This window comes from Somniosus microcephalus, chromosome 28, assembly GCF_052327205.1.
Source record: "Somniosus microcephalus isolate GS21.2 chromosome 28, FLI_Smic_1.0, whole genome shotgun sequence".
In the NCBI taxonomy this organism is placed as follows: Eukaryota; Metazoa; Chordata; class Chondrichthyes; order Squaliformes; family Somniosidae; genus Somniosus; species Somniosus microcephalus.
The window spans coordinates 29542598-29565148 of NC_141014.1; the positions used below are offsets into that span (position 1 = coordinate 29542598).

General features: G+C 48.0%; 1 protein-coding gene across 1 annotated transcript in view; it reads right to left on the reverse strand.

The window, feature by feature from the left end:
* LOC147099481 (ras-related C3 botulinum toxin substrate 1-like) overlaps positions 1-18518 on the reverse strand; it is a 76154-nt gene extending 57636 nt beyond the window's left edge. The window contains exon 1 of the mRNA XM_085969660.1: positions 18326-18518. Within this exon, the coding sequence (XP_085825786.1) occupies positions 18326-18360 (35 nt within the window). The 5' untranslated portion in view covers positions 18361-18518. The remainder of the gene's footprint in view (positions 1-18325) is intronic.
* Between the last annotated feature and the right edge of the window lie 4033 nt (positions 18519-22551).

Genomic DNA, 22551 nt, shown 5'->3' on the forward strand with positions numbered 1-22551 from the left:
CAACTAGATCACTCTTAATCTTCTATTGTTCAGGAATAAAGGTCACGATTTTAAAAAGGGGGGGGGGGGTGGAAAGCTGATAATGGCGCTCGTGAGCCCCGAAGCAGGCGGCGCATTCGGGGAGTCAGGGGCTGATCGTAAAGGCCAGGCCCTCTTTTCATAAACTTTCTGTGACTCTCCCGAACCCAGCCAGATGGTGGAAATTCAGTGGCAAGAGGCCGCAGCCGGGGACCCGTGGAGATCAGTCCCTGGCAGTGGAGTTGGGGGGCACTCCTGCTCCACGGGGCCACCCACACCTCCACCACCACAGGTTTAGCCTGGATGGTGAAGCTGTCCCGGCACCCCCCCCCCCTTACCACCCCCTCTCAGGCCTCGGACTAAAATTGCAAGGGTGAGAGTGGCATCATCGAACCCCAACGTATTTAAAGAAGGTCCCCGTGGGCCGGGGGTCCCGCTTGCCTGCTCGAAAGACACGGTGGGAAGGCAGTGGGACCAGAGGAGGTAGGTCGCGGTCCTAATTTTAACTGGTCCCCCCACTCCCTACCCCACCTCCGTCGGGTGTCGGCCAGGCAGGGGGAAAAAAAGTGTTAAAATCAAGGCCTCCAAATAAGGTTCTGTTGGCTACTCAGAGGCTCAACAATCCCAGTTTTGAGATACTCAATTCGCAACAGGCCAATCTTTGCTGCACCTGCATTTACACGTGAGCCTCTGCACGTGCCCAAACAGCTTTCTTCTGTCGCAGTGACCTGAAGAGTTACTTTGATGCTGGATTTAGATGCGCCACATCGTCCGCATGCCCAATACGAGACTCCCAAAACAAGCGCTCTACTCAGAGCTCCGGCACAGCAAGAGAGCCCCAGGTGGGCAGAGGAAACGCTTCAAGGACACCCTCAAAACCTCCTTTAAAAAGTGCAACATCCCCACCGACACCTGGGAATCCCTGGCCCAAGACCGCACAAAGTGGAGAAGCATCCAGGGAAGGTGCCGAACACCTCGAGTCTCTTTGCCGGGAGCAAGCGGAAGCCAAGCGCAGGCAGCGCAAGGAGCGCACGTCAATCCAAGCACCCCATCCACCTGCCCCTTCAACCACCATCTGCCCCACCTGTGACAGAGACTGTAGGTCCCGCATTGGACTCATCAGTCACCTGAGAACTCATTTTTAATGTGGAAGCAAATAATCCTCGGTTCCGAGGGACTGCCCAAGAAGGATTTAGAGCCCCAGATATTTTAAGCTCTCTATAACTCCTTCGTCACACAATCCCTTGGGGGAAAGGGGGCAGAATCTCACATTTGCCACTCGCTGTAAACCAGAACAATGTTGGGGGGAAATGTTAGAAATATTTCCATCAGAGAGAGACCACCAAGTGAAAAACGTTCTCATCATACTTAGCTCGGTTTACTCTCAGGAGCACGTGGAGGTTTTCTATAATTATTTGTTCTCAGGATGTGGGCAATGCTGGCAAGGCCACATCTATTGCCCAGCCGCAGTTGCCCCAAGTAGACATTCTCGGTACAGCCGAGTGGCTTCCTAGGCCACTTCCGAGGGCATCCAGAGACAACCCCGTATTGCGGGCTGGGGTCACATACAGGACAAGCCAGTGGGCGACGGGTTCAGCTTCCTTGAAGAAAATCAGCAAGCTGGGTTTTTGAACTGGCAATCTGCCAGCTTTGGGGAAATCTAGAACCAGGGGGGGCATAGTTTCAGAATAAAGGGTCGCCCATTTAAAACTGAGGAGGAGGAATTTCTTCTCCGAGGGTTGTACATCTGTGGAATTCTCTGCCCCAGAGAACTGTGGAGGCTGGGTCATTAAATATATTTAAAGGTGGAGATAGATTTTTGAACAATAAAGGAGTGATGGGTTATGGGCAGGGAAATGGAGCGGAGCCCTTTAAAATCCCAAGATCAGCCACGATCTTATTGAATGGTGGAGCAGGCTCGAGGGACCAAATGGCCTATTCCTGCTCCTATTTCTTATGTTCTTATTCTTATGGTAGGGAGGGTGAGGCAAGGTCAGAGATCTGTGGGGGGGGGGGGGGGGCATGCTTGCGAGGGGACAGTGGTCGATGGTAGATTTCCAGAACCAGGGGTCACAGTCTAAGGATAAGGGGTAAGCCATTTAGGACAGAGATGAGGAGGAATTTCTTCACCCAGAGAGTGGTGAACCTGTGGAATTCTCTACCACAGAAGACAGTACAGGCCAATTCATTAAATATATTCAAGAAGGAGTTGGATATATTTCTTAAGGCTAAAGGGATCAAGGGATATGGGGAGAAAGCAGGGACAGGGTACTGAATTTGGATGATCAGCCATGATCGCATTAAATGGCAGAACAGGCTCCAGGGGCCGAATGGCCTACTCCTGCTCCTATCTTCTATGTTTCTATGTAATTGTGGGGAAATGGGGTGCAGTGTCGAGCAGGAAGCCTGACCTCAGCGGTAGCACCACGCAGTGTAAATCATACCTCGAAACTGAGAGGCACAAGACTTGACGGGTTCTCTGCACACAAGCCCACTTGGCTGCCAGCAGTGTGGAATTGATGGGCAGGTGGCGATTGTTGCCGCCCAACTCCCACTGATTCTACATGCAAACCAGCTGACCGAAGGTGGGCTTGAACTGTAGCAAGCAGCAGGTCGCACAAATAAAAAGGCGATCACAAGAGGGACGAATGATTTTCCGACGTAACAGGGTCCCGGGCAAACACTGCTGGAGTGAAGAGCGCTTCGTGTCCTGCGCCTGTCGGAAAGCTTTGATACGCCACACAAATTCCTGTAAAACGAGAGGGGGGGGGGGGGGCGGTCAAGCATTCAAAGCTGGTGCCGAGCAAGCTCTTCAGCTGAAGGTGGTCACCCAGCAAAGGGTTTTCTGATCATCCTCAATGCCAATCACCCATAGGCCCCACTTTCCTTCAGGCCTTAAGCCCTTCGTCCAACGGTATCTGCTGCTGGAATCACAGCATCGGGAACCGGCATTGAAATAATTTTTCCTCGTCGCGAGAAACTGAGGCTTAGCGTCTTCCATCATCCCTGAATTTCCCCTGCCCGAATATGCCCTGCTGCCTCCATAGTTCTCGCTTACATAGAAACATAGGAGCAGGAGTAGGCCCTTTGAGCCTGCTCCGCCATTCAATATCATGGCTGATCCTCCATCTCAATACCATCGTCCCAATCTCTCCCCGTACCCCTTGACGCCTTTTGCGTCTAGAAATCTCTCTGTCTCCTTCTTAAATATATTCAGTGACTTGGCCTCCACAGCCTTCTGTGGTAGAGAATTCCACAGGTTCACCACCCTCTGAGTGAAGAAATTTCTCCTCATCTCAGTCCTAAATGTCCTACCCCGTATCCTGAGACTGTGACCCCTCGTTCCAGACCCCGTTAAGGAACAGTTCTACAAGTACCGTCCACCCTCCAGTATCTCACCCAAGTGACTGTTATTCATTTGCCAGCGCAGACTGAACAGACACTGCCACTATGGGAGAGCCAGAATGATCCCGGGCCTTTAGTTGAGAGGAACCGACAGAGAGCTCTAGTTTCTGTCAGAGCAAGTAAGCTCCAGGAGATTTGATAAGAGTCGTTCAAAATTGAGGATTTTTGACAAAGTACATCGGGTAATACTATTTCAGCTCTGGCTCAGTGGGCAGCTACTCTCGCCTCGGAGTCAGAAAGTTGTGGGTTAAAGTCCCACTCCAGAGACTCGCGCCCAAATCCAGGCTACACTCCAGAGCAGTCAGAGATGCTGTCTTTTGGAACGAGACGTTAAACTGAGGCCTCGTCTGCTCTCAAGTGGACGTAGAAGATCCCACGGGACTGTTGCAGAGAACAGCGAGTTCTCCCCGGTGACCTGGCCAATATTTATCCCTCAATCAACATCACTAAAACACAATCTATTTTTTTATTCATTGATGGGATGTGGGCGTCGCTGGCTAGGCCTGCATTTAGTGCCCATCCCTAATTGCCCTTGAGAAGATGGTGGTGAGCCGCCTTCTTGAACCGCTGCAGTCCATATGGTGTAGGTACACCCACAATGCTGTTAGGAAGGGAGTTCCAGGATTTTGGCCCAGCGACAGTGAAGGAACGGCGATACAGGTCCAAGTCAGGATGGTGTGTGGCTTGGAGGGGAACTTGTAGGTGGTGATGTTCCCATGCGTCTGCTGCCCATGTCCTTCTAAGTGGTAGAGGTCGCGGGTTTGGTGTTTGTGGGAGCTTGCTGTGCGCAAATTGGTTGCCGCGTTTCCCACATTACAACAGTGACTACACTTCAAAACTACTTCATTGGCTGTAAAGTGGTATGGGACGTCCTGAGGGCGTGAAAGGCACTATAGAAATTAAAGTCTCTTTCTTTCAGCGAGTCACTAACTGGAGGGCATAAATTCGAGATCATCCCCACTGGAATTTTTTTTAAATAAAGCACAGCAACAGCTTGCATTTATATTGTGCCTTTAACATAGTAAAACATCCCAAGGCGCTTCACAGGAGTATTTTAAGACAAAAAAAAAATTACACCGAGCCACATAATGAGAAATTAGGGCAGGTGACCAAAAGCTTGGTCAAAGAGGTAGGTTTTAAGGAGCGTCTTAAAGGAGGAAAGAGAGGTAGCGAGGAGGAGAGGTTTAGGCAGGGAATTCCAGAGCTTAGGGCCTAGGCAATAGAAGGCACGGCCACCAATGGTTGAGCGATTATAATCAGGGATGCTCAAGAGGGCAGAATTAGAGGAGCGCAGATATCTCGGGGGAGTTGTGGGGCTGAAGGAGATTACAGAGCTAGGAAGGGGCGAGGCCATGGAGGGATTTGAAAACAAGGATGAGAATTTTGAAAATCGAGACGTTGCTTAACCGGGAGCCAATGTAGGTCAGCGAGCAAAGGAGATTTTAGGACAAGGGATACCCCAACAGCAACAATGGCAGAAGCAGAATCTACAATAACTTTTAAAAGGGAAGTGTATGACTATCTGAAAAAGAAACATTTAAAATGGGGAAAAGATGATCAGGAGGTGGACTGCTCATACAGATAGCCAGGACAGGCACAATGAGCCAGTTGGCATTCTTCTATGCTGTAATAATAGTGTTACCTAATACAGATCATTAAAATTACAAAGCGGTTTGATAGGATAGATGGAGGGAGAATGATTCCACTTGTGAGGGGGGGGGGGAAAGGAGACCAAAACTAGGGGTCATAAATACAAGATAGTCACTAATAAATCCAATAAGGAATTCAGGAGAAACTTCTTTACACAGAGAGTGGAACTCGCTACAACATGGAGTAGTTGAGGCGATAGCACAGATGCATTTAAGTACATGAGGGAGAAAGGAATAGAAGGATATGCTGATCGCAGTCTCAGAATAAGAGGTCGGCCATTTAGGACTGAGATGAGAAATTTCTTCACTCAGAGGGCGGTGAATCTTTGGAATTCTCTACCCCAGAGGGCTGTGGAGGCTCAGTCGTTGAGTATATTCAAGACAGAGATCGATAGATTTTTGAATATTAAGGGAATCAAGGGATATGGGGGTCGGGCGGGGAAAGTGAAGATGAGGTTGAAGATCTGCCATTAAACTTATTGAATGACGGAGCAGGCTCAAAGGGCCAAATGGCCGACTCCTGCTCCTATTTCTTATGTTTTTATGAAGGAGACATTAGGGCAGATGACCAAAAGCTTGGTCAAAGAGGTAGGTTTTAAGGAGGGTCTTAAAGGAGGAGGAGGTGGAGAGGTTTAGGGAGGGAATTCCGGAGCTCAGGACCTAGGCAGCAGAAGGCACGACCGCCAATGGTGGAATAAAGGAAGTGGGGGCCAGAGTTGGGGGAACACAGGGTTTCTGAAGGGTTGTAGGACTGGAGGAGGTTACAGAGTTAGGGAGGGGTGAGGCCATGGCTTATCGAGTCCAGGCCGACTCTCTGCAGAGCAATCGAGTCAGTCCCATTCCCCCGCTCTATCCCGGTAGCCTACTCCTGCTCCTATTTCTTATGTTCTTATAGGGCGAGGTGAAATAGGGTGGGAGAAGGCTCGTGGGGAGCATAAACACCGGCACGGACCAGTTGGGCCGAATGGACCGTTTCCGTGTTGTAAATTCGTTCCAATATGTAATATTCTGTGACTCAACTCAGCCACCAATACTGGAAGTATAATTGTCATCACTACTGTAAATACAATAATCCCAAGCACCAAACAGATCAGTGACCAGCTCCAGGCCCAGACAAGCCTCGACCCGACAGTCAACACGCCACGTAACCACACACAACTGATCAGAAGCCAAAAAAAAAACCCAGCACAGTTGGATTTGGAAAAGAATGCCGATCAGCGAGCCAGAGGGTTTGCAAAGGGACTTATTCTGCTGTCAGCTGCAGAAACCAACATCTGTAATCCCAACTGCCGTTTACATCTGGAAAGCATGCACCGAGCGCCAGCTGACACAGAATAGGCTTTACACGGACATCACTTCTGAATTTAACTATCGCAGTAGTGGCACACGCACGGCCCAGATCTATATAGACACCTAGCCTTTTAGAAAACATCGAGGCGGCTGTTTATATTAAGCACTAGTTAGAAAGACCGTGCATTTCTGTCACGCCTTTCACGACCTCAGGACGTCCCAAAGCGCTTCACAGCCAACGAAGCACTTTTTGAAGTGGAGTCACTGTCGTAATGTAGGAAATGCGGCAGGCAATTTGCGCACAGCAAGATCCCACAAATAATGACCAGATAATCTCTTTTGAGTGATGTTGGTTGAGGGATAAATATTGGCCAGGACAGTTAATGAGTCCATTTAATCTGTCCCCAAAATGTATTTTAATCCTAACCCTACCTGGGCTCCCCCACTAATGTTTCCATTTGTTCACACTAGCCAACCAGAGTGAGATTACCAATTTATAGCCAAACTCAGAACATTTTTACTGTCTCTTAAGAACATAAGAAATAGGAGCAGGAGTCGGCCATTTGCCTCTTCGAGCCTGCTCCGCCATTCAGTAAGATCATGGCTGATCTTCTACCTCATCTCCACTTTCCTGCACTATCCCCGTATCCCTTGATTCCCTTAATATTCAAAAATCTATCCATCTCTGTCTTGAATATACTCAACGACTGAGCCTCCACAGCCCTCTGGGGTAGAGAATTCCAAAGATTCACCACCCTCTGAGTGAAGAGATTTCTCCTCATCTCAGTCCTAAATGGCCGACCCCTTATTCTGAGACTGTGACACTTGGTTTTAGACGCCCCAGCCAGGGGAAACATCCTCCCTGCATCTACCCTGTAAAAGCCTTGTAAGAATTTTGCATGCTTCAATGAGATCACTGGGTCTCAGGGCCCACTGGGAATGAAGTGAATTGTGATTTCTTTTTTTTTTTTTTTTATAAACAACACCCAGCAGACGAGGCGATATTTCGGCCTGTAAATCTGTTCCGGCTCCGAACACAGGTCCCCAGGAGTGAAAGGTCAGTGTTCATCCAATCGCTCCCCCACCTCCTCTCCCCTCAGAAGAGTCAGATAAGAACATGGCATTCCAAACACCTCATTCCTTGCAGGCCAGAGACTGCAAAATCTGATGTACAAGGTTAAACAAGCGTTTCTGTGCCCTAGATATCGGGGCGGGGTTACATTCCAGATTTCTTGGGACCTTCTTTGTAAAAAAAATAAATCGGTGTGCTTTGCAAAGTTTATTTTCATGCAATCCAACACAGGTTCTCCCCTCAGTGACTAGCTGCGGGGCACACTGTCTACATAACTGTCAATGCCACTTAAATAATTAACTGCCTCAAGTATCGGAAGACGTTGCAGATGAGAGCAACTTTTGGGCAATGGAGGTGCCCTTGGAACCCAAGTGATTGTCTAGGTGCGCACGTGAAAGACAGTGAGGTTTTATAGGCTTGTTTACCTCAGAGTCACAATTCGGCCCCATTCTACGTTCAGGATTGAACGTTTTGGCTCTAGGGGAATCAAGGGATATGGCGATCGGGCGGGAAAGTGGAGTTGAGGTCGAAGATCCGCCATGATCTTATTGAACGGCGGAGCAGGCTCGAAAGGGCCGTATGGACTACTTCCTGCTCCAATTCTTATGTCATGTGCAAGCAAGGTCCGGAAACCTCCACTTTCCACTGGATAGGAATCGGGAATGGGAACTCTGGTTGACTCGACCGAAGGCCATTGTATAACGTCCACCACCGCCACCTCTACCACAGCCAAGATCAGCTAATGCAGAACAGAGCAGGGGATCAAACCTGGGTCCTCCTGGCCTGGCTGACTCTCAATAAAACATTACACATTGCATTTACCTAGTGAGCCACGAGGGAACTCCATTAAAAATTCTGCAGTTGGTGGGGTAAAAGTGAGGGGCAGGGACACTGGGTCTGCCTGCAAGAGTGGTGGGAGCAGATTCAATAGCACCTTTCAAAAAGGGAATATATATACATACAGGTAGGCTATCCTTTATCCGAAAACCTCGGGACCAGCTGTGTTTTGGTTTTCGGAAAATTTCGGTTTTCGGAAGGTGAGCGAAAACACTTTGGTTTTCAGAGTAATTCGGTTTTCGGGAGTGCGGATAAAGGATACACTATCCCTTATCCGAAAGGGTGGGGGTCGGCGGACCTTATGAATACCTGAGTGGGATAAATAAAGACTATAAATACTGTAGTCACAGGGATAAATACTCTAGTACAGTTTATTTGTCGGCGGGGGGGGTCGGGGTCGTGCGCACGACTTACGCTGAACGATTTCGGTTTTCAGAAGTGCGGAAAAATGTTACACTATCCCTTATCCGGCTAGGCCTGCAATCTCCTACCCAGGAGGGAACTCAGTGACACTCTGCCCTGCTCAGCGTAAGTCGTGCGCCACTCTGGTCATGTCGTGCGCACGACTTACGCTGACCGAAAAAACCTTCGGTTTTTATAGCGGGTTTCAGTTTTCGGAAGTTCGGATAAAGGGTAGTCTACCTGTATATACACTTGAAAATGAATGATTTTCAGGGCTACGGGGAAAGAGTGGGACTAATTGGACATCACTTTCAAAGAGCCGGCATAGGCAACATGGGCTAAACGATCTCCTACTGTGCTACAGGATTCTATGAAATGGAAATACAATAAAAGTTGGGTACTCTGGAAGGATGAGAACAAATAACATTCTTCCGCCAAGCATACCTTGTGGAAAAACCCCTTCTGATGCCAAGTCATACAATGGACTGCACGCATTATATGCAAGGACACGAGGCTGCATACGCTGCCACAAACATCCCAACCCCAAGTCACACCCAGTGTTAAAAAAAGAAAGAGTTGGCAGGTTTTAAGAGCTTCCAGATTTCAGAATTTTACATTTCATTAATCTGAACAGAAGCAGACCCATCATTGGAAACAAATATTAAAATTCCAACGAGTTCAAATCGAAATTCTTCTTCTTTTCAAAATAAAAAAGTTTTTATTGAGTGCAGTACGAGGAGCGCATGTGATGTGGCATCTGATCTGAATGACAGTTATTGGCAGGAAATACAAATACTCAACCCTCATCCTTTACAAGATAGATCAACATCTACACAAACCTCTTCTACCCTCCTCCCAAGTCAATCAAAATGGCTTTAGCAGTGCGCACTGTTTAAGGATATTACTAGTCCAGCCATCTATTCAACATACCATTGCTTTTAATCAGGTTCAACCCCCTGATATTACAGCAAGAATATATGAGGGAGCCAAACCTGCAGTAGTTTTTAAACCCCAGCAGATAAGCAGACAGCCCGCCAGGAAATGAGCACTTCCGTTTAGACTGAGGTGCTGGGTTGCTTGCTGCCCTGTGTGGTTTGAGCTCTTATATTGCTGGGTGGAAGAAAAAGACTTGCATTTCTATAGCGCCTTTCAAGGCTTCAGGACGTCCCAAAGCGCTTTACAGCCAATGAAGTACCTTTTGAAGCGTAGTCACTGTTGTAGAAAACGTGGCAGCCAATTTGCGCACAGCAAGCTCCCGCAAACAGCAATGTGATAATGACCAGATATGGGTTTTTTTTTTTTAAATTAAGAAGTGATGTTGGTTGAGGGATAAATACTGATCAGGACACCGGGGATAGCTCCCCTGCTCTTCTTCGAAACAGTGCCCGTGGGATTTTTTACGTCCACCCGAGGGGGCAGACGGGACCTCCGTTTAACGTCTCATCCGAAAGACGGATTTTTGAGCTCAAGTCTCTGGAGTGGGACTTGAACCCACAACCTTCTGACTCAGAGGCGAGGGTGGGAAGGTGGAGTTGAGGTAGAAGATCAACCATGATCTTATTGAATGGCGGAGCAGGCTCGAGGGGCCGAACGGCCGACTCCTGCATCCCATTTCTTACGTTAACATTGAAGGAACGAAGAGACACAACGCTTTTGAAAACATATTTCCTACTAACCTAATGAAACCCCAGAGAATATTGGAAAGACGTGACAGACACACAAACAGGTCTCTCTTACTCATTCACTCCTCCTCCTCCTCCTCCTCCTCCCCCCATCCCCCAGCAAAGGATCAATTCCTGTAAATACTTCTAGTTTAGTAGATTGGAGAACTGAAACCAACACTTTCTCAGTTGCTTTTTATTCCTATAGTGCAAGGGGAAGATAAATACATTTTTCAACAGCATAAACCTATATTTAGATGCAAGACCACCAGGTTCTAGACATTACTAGTCTGGACCTTTTTTTTGGCATGAAATAAAATGCCTCAACTTGTATAGCACTTCAGTGGAAAAAATTGTATGCGAGTCAACAAGATATTTGGCACAATTAAAAACAGTTTTCAGTTTAACAAATGGCAAGGTAGTACAACGATATGCAGTAACTGCAGACTAAACCAATTTCCCAACACTTCAAATTTGACCAATCTTACTGAGGCGTTTGATCAGGCGACCCACTTGCATCCTTCTAAACATACAGGTTAAACACTCGACACAGTTAAACTAAAAAAAAGTGTGTGGGGCAGGTGGGTGGGGGGCATTTTACTCTCGCTTGCCGTTCAGGGACAAAGGGCCTGAGGTCTGCAAGCAAGGGAATGGGCAGCAGGTTTATTCGGTGAGCGCTGCTGCCAGAGATCGGGGAGGCCCCAGATTCTGAGCCGAGTCAACCGATCGCAGCAGTTGGCCTCAGGACCCCTGGGGGGGGGGCGGGGAGGGGGGGAAAAGAGGGGAGTGGCCACGGTCCCACTCCTGACTGTCATCAACAACGTGCATTTAGATACCGAGCAAAACGTCCAAAGACGTTTCGCAAAAGCAATTATCAAACAAAATTTGACACCAAGCCACAGAAGGGGATATTAGGAGATACCAGTGATGGTGGCTAGAATGCATGCGAGGACCTCTACTTGAGCACAGCATCTTGTGTCTCCAACAGTTGAAACCAAATGAATAATGGCCACTTGGACAAGGCATTGGCGTATGAAAGAAAGACTTGCATTTCTATAGCACCTCTCATGGCCACCGGATGTCTCAAAAGTGCTTTACAGCCCATGAAGTACATTTGGAGTGTAGTCACTGTTGTAATGTAGGAAACGTGGCAGCCAATTTGCGCACAGCAAGCTCCCACAAACAGCAATGTGATAACGACCAGATAATCTGATTTAGTGATGTTGGTTGAGGGATAAATGTTGGCCCAGGACTCCCCTGTATGGAACTGTATCCAGCATGCAGTTTGCACCGTCAGAAGGAAAGAAACTGATTTTAAATAAAGTCTTCAGTGAGCAGCAACAGTGGCCAATTCGCAGTATCAAAGGCTAGTCCGCGCAGAACTGCTGGAAGAGTAAGAGTATGAGAAAAGATCCCACGGAACTATTCAAGGAGCAGAGCTTACTTCCAGCCTTCTGGCCTACATTCCTCCCTCAACAAATGCACGCCACAGATACCCGATTGGGTGCTCATTCCTCTCAATGCTACAGTTGTACAGGGCCTTGGTGAGACCACACCTGGAGTACTGTGCACAGTTTTGGTCTCCTTATCTAAGGAAGGATATATTTGCCGTGGAGGCGGTGCAACGAAGGTTCACTAGATTGATTCCTGGGATGAGAGGGCTGTCCTATGATGAGAGATTGTGTAGAATGGGCCGATACTCTCTGGAGTTTCGAAGAATGAGAGGTGATCACATTGAAACATACAAGATTCTGAAGGGGATTGACAGGGTAGATGCTGAGAGGTTGTTTCCCCCTGGCTGGAGAGTCTAGAACTAGGGGGCATAGTCTCAGGATAAGGGGTCGGCCATTTAAGACTGAGATGAGGAGGAATTTCTTCACTCAGAGGGTTGGGAATCTTTGGAATTCTCTGCCCCAGAGGGCTGTGGATGCTGAGTCTTTGAGTATATTCAAGGCCGAGATAGGTAGATTTTTGGACTCTCGGGGAATCAAGGGATATGGAGATCGGGCGGGAAAGTGGAGTTGAGGTCGATGATCAGCCATGATCTTATTGAATGGCGGAGCAGGCTCAGGGGGGCCATATGGCCAACTCCTGCTCCTATTTCTTTCTTTCTTTCATTCAATGCTTGCTGGTACAAGAAGCTTGCCGCATTTTTCATTACAAACACTCGCCGCGCTCCCAAAAAATTAGTCATGTGAAACATTGAGATGCAGGACGAGGTGCCATATGAAGGAGAGTTTTTCCTCCTTTGTTAATAAGATAATTGTTGCAGTTTTTTTAGACTACAAAGACAATTCTCTTCCCCTTGGGTTACTGAGCTGTTGGAGCCCTCAACAGTACTCTTTGACTTGGGCAACACAAGAGAGCATATATTGGACATGGGGTTAAGAGAGGCACACGACATCCAACCATGAAAGTGGCTTAATCATCACCCGAATCTTGAAATTAGATTACTGCCCGTGATCCCCGACAACAATTTTCTTTTTAAATACTAGAATCATAGCGAGAGACATTTACGGCACAGAAGGAGGCCATTTGGCCCATCAAGTCTGTACCGGCCGAAAGAGCTATCCAGCCTAATCCCTCTTGGTCCGTAGCCCTGTAGGTTACAGCACTTCAAGTGCATATCCAAGTACTTTTTAAATGTGCTGAGGGTTTCTGCCTCGACCACCCTTTTAGGGTGTGAGTTCCAGACCCCCGCCACCCTCTGGGTGAAAAAGTTCTCCTTAACTCCCCCTAAACCTATCATTTACTTTAAATCTATGCCCCCTGGTTATTGACCTCTCTGCTAGGGGAAATGGGTCCTTCCTATCCACTCTATCTAGGCCCCTCATAATTTTATACACCTCAATCAAGTCTCCCCTCAGCCTCCTCTGTTCCAAAGAAAACAACCCCAGCCTATCCAATCTTTCCTCATAGCTAAAATACTGCCCAGGTTTTTATTGCTGTTTGGTTGACAGTGGCTGCTTCTTTCAACGACACATTAAAACAGTCATGAATGTTGCAAGTCCTCACAAGATACTGCACCGTGGTGAAAGAGCTCACAGGATATCGGTTTATTGCAGGTGGTGAATTACTGAGGAAGTCAACCCCCCTCCGTGTAAAACATAATCTGAAAAACTGAACTGAATCTGAAGAAACTAGGGGTTGTTTAGCAAGACTTTAAATTGGCTTCTGTGCAAGGTACAAACAGGGATTTTCTCAGGGGCCAGCACTATCACCTCTGCAGTCTCCAAAGGTGCCCTTCTCCTCATCTACATGCTGCCCCTTGGCAACATCAGCCACAGACATGGAGTCACCTTCCACATGTACGCCGATGACACCCAGCTCTACCCTTCCACCACCTCACTTGACCCGGTCAGGCTGCTTGCCTGACATGCAGTCGTGGGCGAGTCTCAACTTCTTCTGGCTCAACACTGGGATGATTGAAGCCATCGCCTTCGGTCCCCACCGCAAACACCTTTGCACCCGCTACCGACTCCATGCCCTTCCCCAGTCACTGTCGCAGACTTAACCAGGCGGTGCGCAACCTCGACGTCCTGTTCAAGCCGTGGTCTCTCCATCACAATGATCGCCTACTCTCGCCCTCTAACATCGCCTTGCCTCTGAAGTTCTTGCACATACTGGTCACCTTCAGTCTCGATTAACCCAGCCCGCTTCTTGCCATGCTGTCATCCTCCACCCTACCCATAAACTCCAGCTCATCTAAAACTCTACTTCCTCGATCACACCCCACACTATGTTCTGCTCACCCATCGCTCGTGTCCTCACTGACCTATGCAGGCTCCCAATACCTCAAGTTTAAAATTGTTGACCGCATTTTTAAATCCCTCCATGGCCTCAGATCTCCCTTTCGCTGTAAGGCTAGATGCAGGAAGGATGTTCTGATGGCCGGGGAGTCCAGAACCAGGGGTCACAGTCTAAGGATAAGGGGTAAGCCAATTAGGACTGAGATGAGGAGGAATTTCTTCACCCAGAGAGTGGTGAACCTGTGGAATTCTCTGCCACAGAGGGCGGTGGAGGCCAATTCATTAAATATATTCAAGAAAGAGTTGGATATATTTCTTGAGGCTAAAGGGATATGGGGAGAAGGCAGGGTACTGAATTTGGATGATCAGCCATGATCACATTGAATGGCGGAGCAGGCTCGAGGGGCCGAATGGCCTACTCCTGCTCCTATCTTCTATGTAACTTCTTCCAGCCCAACAATCTCCCGTTCCTCTGATTACAGCCTTTTGTACACCCTCCCCTCCCTTTGTTATACTTGTCCAACTCTCTGGAGCTACCACCCCCCCCCACAAACCCCTCGGACTCTCCACCCCCCTACAAAACACATCCCTCTTGACCAAGCTTTTGGTCAATCCCTGCGAATATCTTATTTTTGGATTAGCATCCATTTTCCTCGCGCCAACGTGAAGCATCTTGGGACACAAAAGGAGCTCAATATAAAGCCAAGATGCTGCTGCTGTATCTGAAGTCTTTGCAACAATGAAGCAAGACATCTTAAGGATCTTGAACCCCTTAAAATTAAGACTAAAAAGATCTTTGGAAAAGGGCCAAAAGCAGATTACAATCTGATCACCTAAGCAAGGTTTCTGGTACTGACAGTCCCTTCCAGGTCAATGATCTGTGCCATTTCTTGTGAAAGTTTCATGCAATCAATTTTTTCCCCCCATTATTTGCATTATTTAATAGCTATCAGACACGTTGCAGAATTAATGGTAATGTACATGGGGACATGGGTGACCCGTGATTGATCGCCAAGATCTCAGGTCTTGCCACGGCTCGGCTGACGAGGGGGTCACCACCTCCAGAGTACCATCTCGCGTCGCTGCTCACGGACAACGTGAAGCCCAGTGTCGGCAGGGGGCTCCGAGAGAAGACAGCATAACACGTCCCTCGTGGGAACAGGAGCTGTTGGAAGTTATCCTTTTGCCTTCCCCACCCCAAAAAGTGATGAAGGGTCGAAAGGCAACAACAATCACAGTTAGTTAACCTTTGCTAAACAGAGCGGCCATGATCCACCTGAATGGCGGAACAGGCTCGGGGGGCTGAACGGCCTACTCCTGTTCCTATCCAGGTCCTCAGTTTGCCGATCAAAAGAATTAGAAGCATTATCAAAAAGGTGCATCTTCCAGATTCAATGCGCCATTCTATGGGTAACCATTGGGCCAAATCAACACCAGGCCAGTCCAATTAGATTTAACAGCCAGACTGGCCCTTGTCATCCAGTTCGCAAACTGAGCATAAGCATTGCTCAATAACTGTCCTACGAGGAGAGATTGAGCAGACTCGGCCTATATTCTCTAGAGTTTAAAAGAATGAGAGGTGATCTCATTGAAACATACAAAATTCTTACAGGGCTTGACAGGGAGGATGTTTCCCCTGGCTGGGGAGTCTAGGACCAGGGGTCACAGTCTCAGAATAAGGGGTCGGCTATTTAGGACTGAGATGAGGAGAAATTTCTTCACTCAGAGGGCGGTGAATCTTTGGAATTCTCTACCCCAGAGGGCTGTGGAGGCTCAGTCACTGAGTGTATTCAAGACAGAGATCGATAGATTTTTGAATATTAAGGGAATCAAGGGATTTGTGGATAGTGCAGGAAAGTGGAGATGAGGTAGATCAGCCATGATCTTACTGAGTGGCGGAGCGGGCTCAAGGGGCAAATGGCCGACTCCTGCTCCTATTTCTTATGTACCTCACCAGACTCACCAATAATGCCTGAACGGAATGCAACAGGTTGGGGGCTCAGGGTTGTTTCCAGGGGAAAAGTTTGTGGGGGGGGGGGGGGGGGGGGAGAGAGAGAAAGAGAAATGAAAGACAGGGAGGAGACAGGTTGTGTTTGGATGCTCACCCAATAAATCTGTACATACTATGAGAACACTTGCATTTATATAGCACCTTTCACAACCTCATGATGTCCTAAAGCCATTTCCAGCCAATGAAGTACTTTTTTGAAGCACAGTCACTGTTGTAATGTCGGGCAACGCAGCCGCCAATTTGTGCACAGCAAGATCCCACAAACAGCAATGAGATAACGACCAGATAATCTGTTTTCATGATGTTTGGTTAAGGGAATAAACGTTGGCCAGGACACCAGGGAAAACTCCCCTGATCATCTTCGAAATAATGCCATGGGATCTTTTACGTCCACCTGAATCATTCGTTCTGGGGGGGGGGGGGAAGGAAAAAATAAAAAAATAAAAAAAATAAAAAATAAAAAATAAAAAATAAAAATCGCAGGGAAATAGCGGATATTTTGTTGCTCAGGTCTACGGTTGTGCCGCAATGATTTTAATTTCAAGCGCGTCAGCCTTTTGAGGTCCCACCTAAAGAGATTTTAAGGTCCCTGCAGCTAAAGATTGAGAGACAACAGCCACACCTTCCTCAGTCCACCCTCAAAATGGAACCACAGGCTAAACAAAATCTTTCTTAAAAAAGCAGAACAGTTCCAAACATGCTTGGGCGTAAAGAAATGAGTTCACTTTCAGGAAACCAATGAGCAGCAAGGCACAAGGGTGGGTGTGGCGTCACAATCTCAGGTACACCAGTGGGCCAAAACCCCAAACTGGTACCACAAACACTGCGCAAACAAATATATGCAAGCTCTTGAAAATCTTATACAGAGAACATTTTACTAACATTTGATTACAGCTTTGAGGAATCAAAATGGTTCTGGGAACGGTACTGCTTAATATAGGTAATGTTCACCTCAGAGCTGTATTTAGTCATTTAGCTAGACTATAGAACATGAATGTATGGAACTACATAAATGTATTAAAAAAAAAATTAAGATGGAGGAAATAATACTTCGGAGTCAGAAGGTTGTGGGTTCTAGTCCCACTCCAGAGACTTGAGCACAAAAATCCAGGCTGACACTCCCAGTGCCACTACTGAGGAAGCACCGCACTGTCGGAGGTGCCGTCTTAATGATGAGACGTTAAACCGAGGACCCCGTCTGCTCTCTCAGGTGGATGTAAAAGATCTCGCGGCCACTATTTCGAAGAAGAGCGGGGGAGTTATCCCTGGTGTCCTGGCCAATATTTATCCCTCAACCAACATCACTAAAACAGATTATCTGGTCATTATCACATTGCTGTTTGTGCGAGTTAGCTGTGCGCAAATTGACTGCCGCGTTTCCCACATTACAACAGTGACCACACGTCAAAAAGTACTTCACTGGCTGTAAAGCGCTTTGGGACGTCCGGTGGTCGTGAAAGGCGCTATAGAAATGCAAGTCTTTCTTTTTATAAATAGTTTCTATATTTATAGACCAATTAAAAAGAGATGAGAAACACACAAAATAATTATAAAATGTAGCAAAGGTGTAGAGATGAAGTAGGGTGGGAGGAGGCTCGTGTGGAGCACAACCACCGACACAGGCCAGTTGGGCCGAATGGCTTGTTTCTGTGTTGGAAACTCAATGTAATTCAATGCAAAGATAACAGAACTTTTAAAACAGTCAGCTAGAATTAAATTATATCCCCAGGGGGATGTCACAATCACACTTGTAAAAAGAAACAGTTACAAAAAAGCTTTTGAGAGAATATCACTCTCTAAAACCTACTTTTTAAAAAAGACAAAAGTCCAAGACTTCAAATCTGCATTCTACAATATTAATCTTCATTGAAAACACACGCAGCATGAAATACAGCAGGGACAGTTGTGGATAATTTAGACACAATGAAGGTTCAGGGAAGAGATTGAAGGTCTTTCTACTGTAAGTTTTATAATCTTTAAAAAAAAACAGGATAAACTGCATCAAGTGTAACTTGTGTTACAAAACGACTAAAATGTCCCAAAAAACCCAACTGTTACAGAAAAAGGAAATGAAAGAGGAACTCTCTTTTTCGTCCATTTAATCATTTTTTTCTCAACATCTGCCATGAAAAATTCAAAAGCACAAGTCTCGTTATTACCATTGCAAACTAAAATGAAAAGGCAAAACTTTAACTTTTAAGAAAAGTTTGGAGGCTGTAGTTAATACTCACCCATCCCCCACCACCACACACTTGATGGCCTGCATCTTCCAACTTCAAAGTCAGGCTTCAAAGTTTCCAAGAAGTTAAATTGTCAAAGCAAAAAATATATATGAGAGCAAAAACTAAACACAACTTGAAAACCGATTCCCACCGCCCCCGAAGCTTCGCTCCACTCGCTCAGTAGCCGACACCCAAACTCAGCGCTGCGGCGACAAAGTAGCATGAATCACTGGCCCCGCCCTCCCGCCGCTCCCATTGGCCCCCTGCGCCGGCCTCCCTCCGTTGATTGGTCCAGCTCGGTGTCACTCGAGACCAGCAGGGTTGCCTCGCCTCGCCTGTCAATCATCGCCGCGCCTGGGCCCGCCTCCCTTCCCCAGCACTCCCAATCTGATTGGACCGTTCTGCATGGTGTTTGGAAGCTGTCAATCTGGGGCGAGTGGCACCGCCTGAATTTGCCTATCACAGGAGATCTCAACCTGTGAAATCAAAGCCTGTGTATGTTTTTTTTATTATTCGTTCCTGGGATGCGGGCGTCGTTGGCGAGGCCGGCATTTATTGCCCACTCCTAATTGCCCCTTCTTGAACCGCTGCAGTCCGTGTGGTGAAGGTGCTCCCACAGTGCCGTTAGGGAGGGAGTTCCAGGATTTTGACCCAGCAACGATGAAGAAACGGCCGATATATTTCCAAGTCAGGATGGTGTGTGACTCGGTGGGAAACGGTCCCATGCACCTGCTGCCCTTGTCCTTCTCGGTGGTAGAGGCCGCGGGTTTGGAAAGTGCTGTCGAAGAAGCCATAGAGTCATAACGGAACAGAAGGAGGCCATTCGGCCCATCGAGTCCGTGCCGGCTCTCTGTAGAGCAATCCAGTCAGCCCCATTCCCCCGCTCTATCCCCGTAGCCCTGAGAGTTTATTTCCCTCAAGTGCCTATCCAGTCTCCCCTTGAAAACATTGAGTGTCTCCGCTTCCACCACTTCCGTCGGCAGCGAGTTCCAGGTCCTCACCACTCGCTGCGTAAAAAAGTTTTTCCTCACATCCCCCCTATATCTCTTGCCCAAAACCTTAAATCTGTGTCCCCTAGTCCTTGTACCATCAACTAGTGGGAACAGCCTTTCCCCGTCTAGCCTATCCAAACCTGTCATAATCTTGTACACCTCTATCAAATCACCCCTCAACCTCCTTTGCTCTAATGAAAGCAAATCCAGCTTCTCCAACCTGTCCTTGTAGCTAAGATCCCTCATCCCCGGAACCATTCTGGTAAATCTCCTCTGCACCCTCTCAAGGGCCTTGCTGAGGTGCTGCAGTGCATCTTGTAGATGGTACACACTGCAGCCACGGTGCGCCGGTGGTGGAGGGAGTGAATGTTTAAGGTGGTGGATGGGGTGCCAATCAGACGGGCTGCATTGTCTTGGATGGTGTCGAGCTTCTTGAGTGTTGTTGGAGCTGCACTTATCCAGGCAAGTGGAGAGTATTCTATCTCTCTCCTGGCTTGTGCCTTGTAGATGGTGGAAAGGCTTTGGGGAGTCAGGAGGTGAGATACTCGCCACAGAATACCCAGCCTCTGGCCTGTTCTTGTTGCCACAGTATTTATGTGGCTAGTCCAGTTAAGTTTCTGGTCAATGGTGACCCCCAGGATGTTGATAGTGGGGGATTCAGTAATGGTAATGCCGTTGAATGTCAAGGGGCGGTGGTTAGACGCTCGATTTTTGGAGGTAGTCATTGCCTGGCACTTGTGTGGCGAAGATGTTACCCGCCACTTATCAGCCCAAGCCTGAATGTCATCCAGGTCTTGCTGCATGCAGGCATGGACTACTTCATTATCTGAGGAGTTGTGAATGGCACTGAACACTGTACAATCATCAGCGAACATCCCCATTTCTGACCTTATGATGGAGGGAAGATCATTGATGAAGCAGCTGAAGATGGTTGGGCCTAGGACACTGCTCTGAGGAACTCCTGCAGCGCTGTCCTGGGGCTGTGATGATTGACCTCCAATCACCACAACCATCTTCCTTTGTGCTAGGTATGACTCCAGCCAGTGGAGAGTTCCCCCCCTCCCCCCATTCCCATTGACTTCAGTTTTACTAGGGCTCCTTGATGCCACACTTGGTCAAATGCTGCCTTGATGTCAAGGGCAGTAATTCTCACCTCACCTCTGGAATTCAGCTCCTTTGTCCATGTTTGGACCAAGGCTGTAATAAGATCTGGAACCGAGTGGTCCTGGCGGAACCCAAACTGGGCATCAGTGAGCAGGTTATTGGTGAGTAAGTGCCGCTGATGGGGCATTAATTGGCTGGGCTGGATTTGTCCTGCTTTTTGTGGACAGGAGATACCCGGGCAGTTTTCCACATTGTCGGATAAATGCCAGTGTTGTGGCTGTACTGGAACAGCTTGGCTAGAGGCGTGGCTAGTTCTGGAGCACAAGTCTTCAACACGAGAGCTGGGATGTTGTCAGAGCCCACAGCCTTTGCTGTATCCGGTGCGCTCAGCCTTTTCTTGATATCACGTGGAGTGAATCGAATTGGCTGAAGCCTGGCTTCTGTGGTGGTGGGGACCTCAGGAGGAGGCCGATATGGATCATTCACTTGGCACTTCTGGCTGAAGATGGCTGCAAACACTTCAGCCTTGTCTTTTGCACTCACATGCTGGGCTCCACCATCATTGAGGATGGGGATATTCATGGAGCCTCCTCCTCCCGTTAGTTGCTTAATGGTCCACCACCATTCGCGACTGGATGTGGCAGGACTGCAGAGCTTTGATCTGATCCATTGATTATGTGATCACTTAGCCCTGTCTATAGCATGCTGCTTCCGCTTTTTAGCATGCATGTAGTCCTGTGTTGCAGCTTCCCCAGGTTGGCACCGCATTTTTAGGTACGCCTGGTGCTGCTCCTGGCATGCTCTTCTACACTCCTTATTGATCCAGGGTTGATCTCCTGGCTTGATGGTAATGGTAGAGTGAGGGATATGCCGGGCCATGAGGTTACAGACTGTGGTGGAATACAATTCTGTTGCTGCTGATGGCCCACAGCGCCTCATGGATGCCCAGTTTTGAGCTGCTAGATCTGTTCTGAATCTATCCCATTTAGCACGGTGGTAGTGCCACACAACACGATGGAGAGTGTCCTCAGTGTGAAGACTTTGTCTCCACAATGACTGTGAGGTGGTCACTGCTACCAAAGCTGTCATGGACAGATGCATTTGCGACAGGTAGATTGGTGAGAACGAGGCCAAGTAGGTTTTTCCCTCGTGTTGGTTCTCTCACCACCTGTCACAGGCCCAGACTGGCAGTTATGTCCGTCAGGACTCGGCCAGCTCGGTCAGTAGTGGTGCTACCGAGCCACTCTTGGTGATGGACATTGAAGTCCCCCACCCAGAGTACATTCTGTGCCCTTGCTACTCTCAGTGCTTCTTCCAAGTGGTGTTCAACATGGAGGAGCACTGATTCATCAGCTGAGGGAGGGGAGTGGGTGGTGATATACCTATCAATTCATCCGATGAAAAGCGACGAGTTAAGATAGTAACTATAGGTTTTTATTGGCTAAATAACAGAGCCCACCCTCGTGGGTGATCGGGTCCAACAAGAAGGAATACCAGCCAGTCGACCCCCTTTATACCTGGGCAAGCAGGCGGAGTCGTGGGCGGAGTCAGCTGTGGTCAGCCCAGGTATAACAGCGTAACAAGAGGTGACCTTGTGTCGTGATACAACAGTGTAAACAGTGATAACCATAGTGTAACGATATAAACAGTGATAACCATAGTGTAACGATAGTGAACGATAAAAGTGGTTTACCACAGGTGGTAATCAGCAGGCGATTTCCTTGCCCATGCTTGACCTGAAGCCATGGGACTTCATGGGGTCCAGAGTCAATGTTGAGGACTCCCAGGACCACTTCATCTCAACTGTATACCACTGTGCCGCCACCCCTGGTGGGTCTGTCCTGCCGGTGGGACAGGACATACCCAGGGATGGTGATGGAGGAGTTCGGGACATTGGCTGAAAGGTATGATTCTGTGAGTATGACTGTGTCAGGCTATTGCTTGACTAGTCTGTGGGACATCTCTCCCAAATTTTGGCACTAGTCCCCAGATGGTGGTGAGGAAGACTTTGTAGGGTCGACTGGACTGGGTGTGCCGTTGTCATGTCCACAGCCGGTGCCGAGGTCAATGCCGGGTGGTCCATCCGGTTTTATTCTTATTGTCTCTAGCTGTCTAACTCCTTGAAGGGAAAAAAAAATA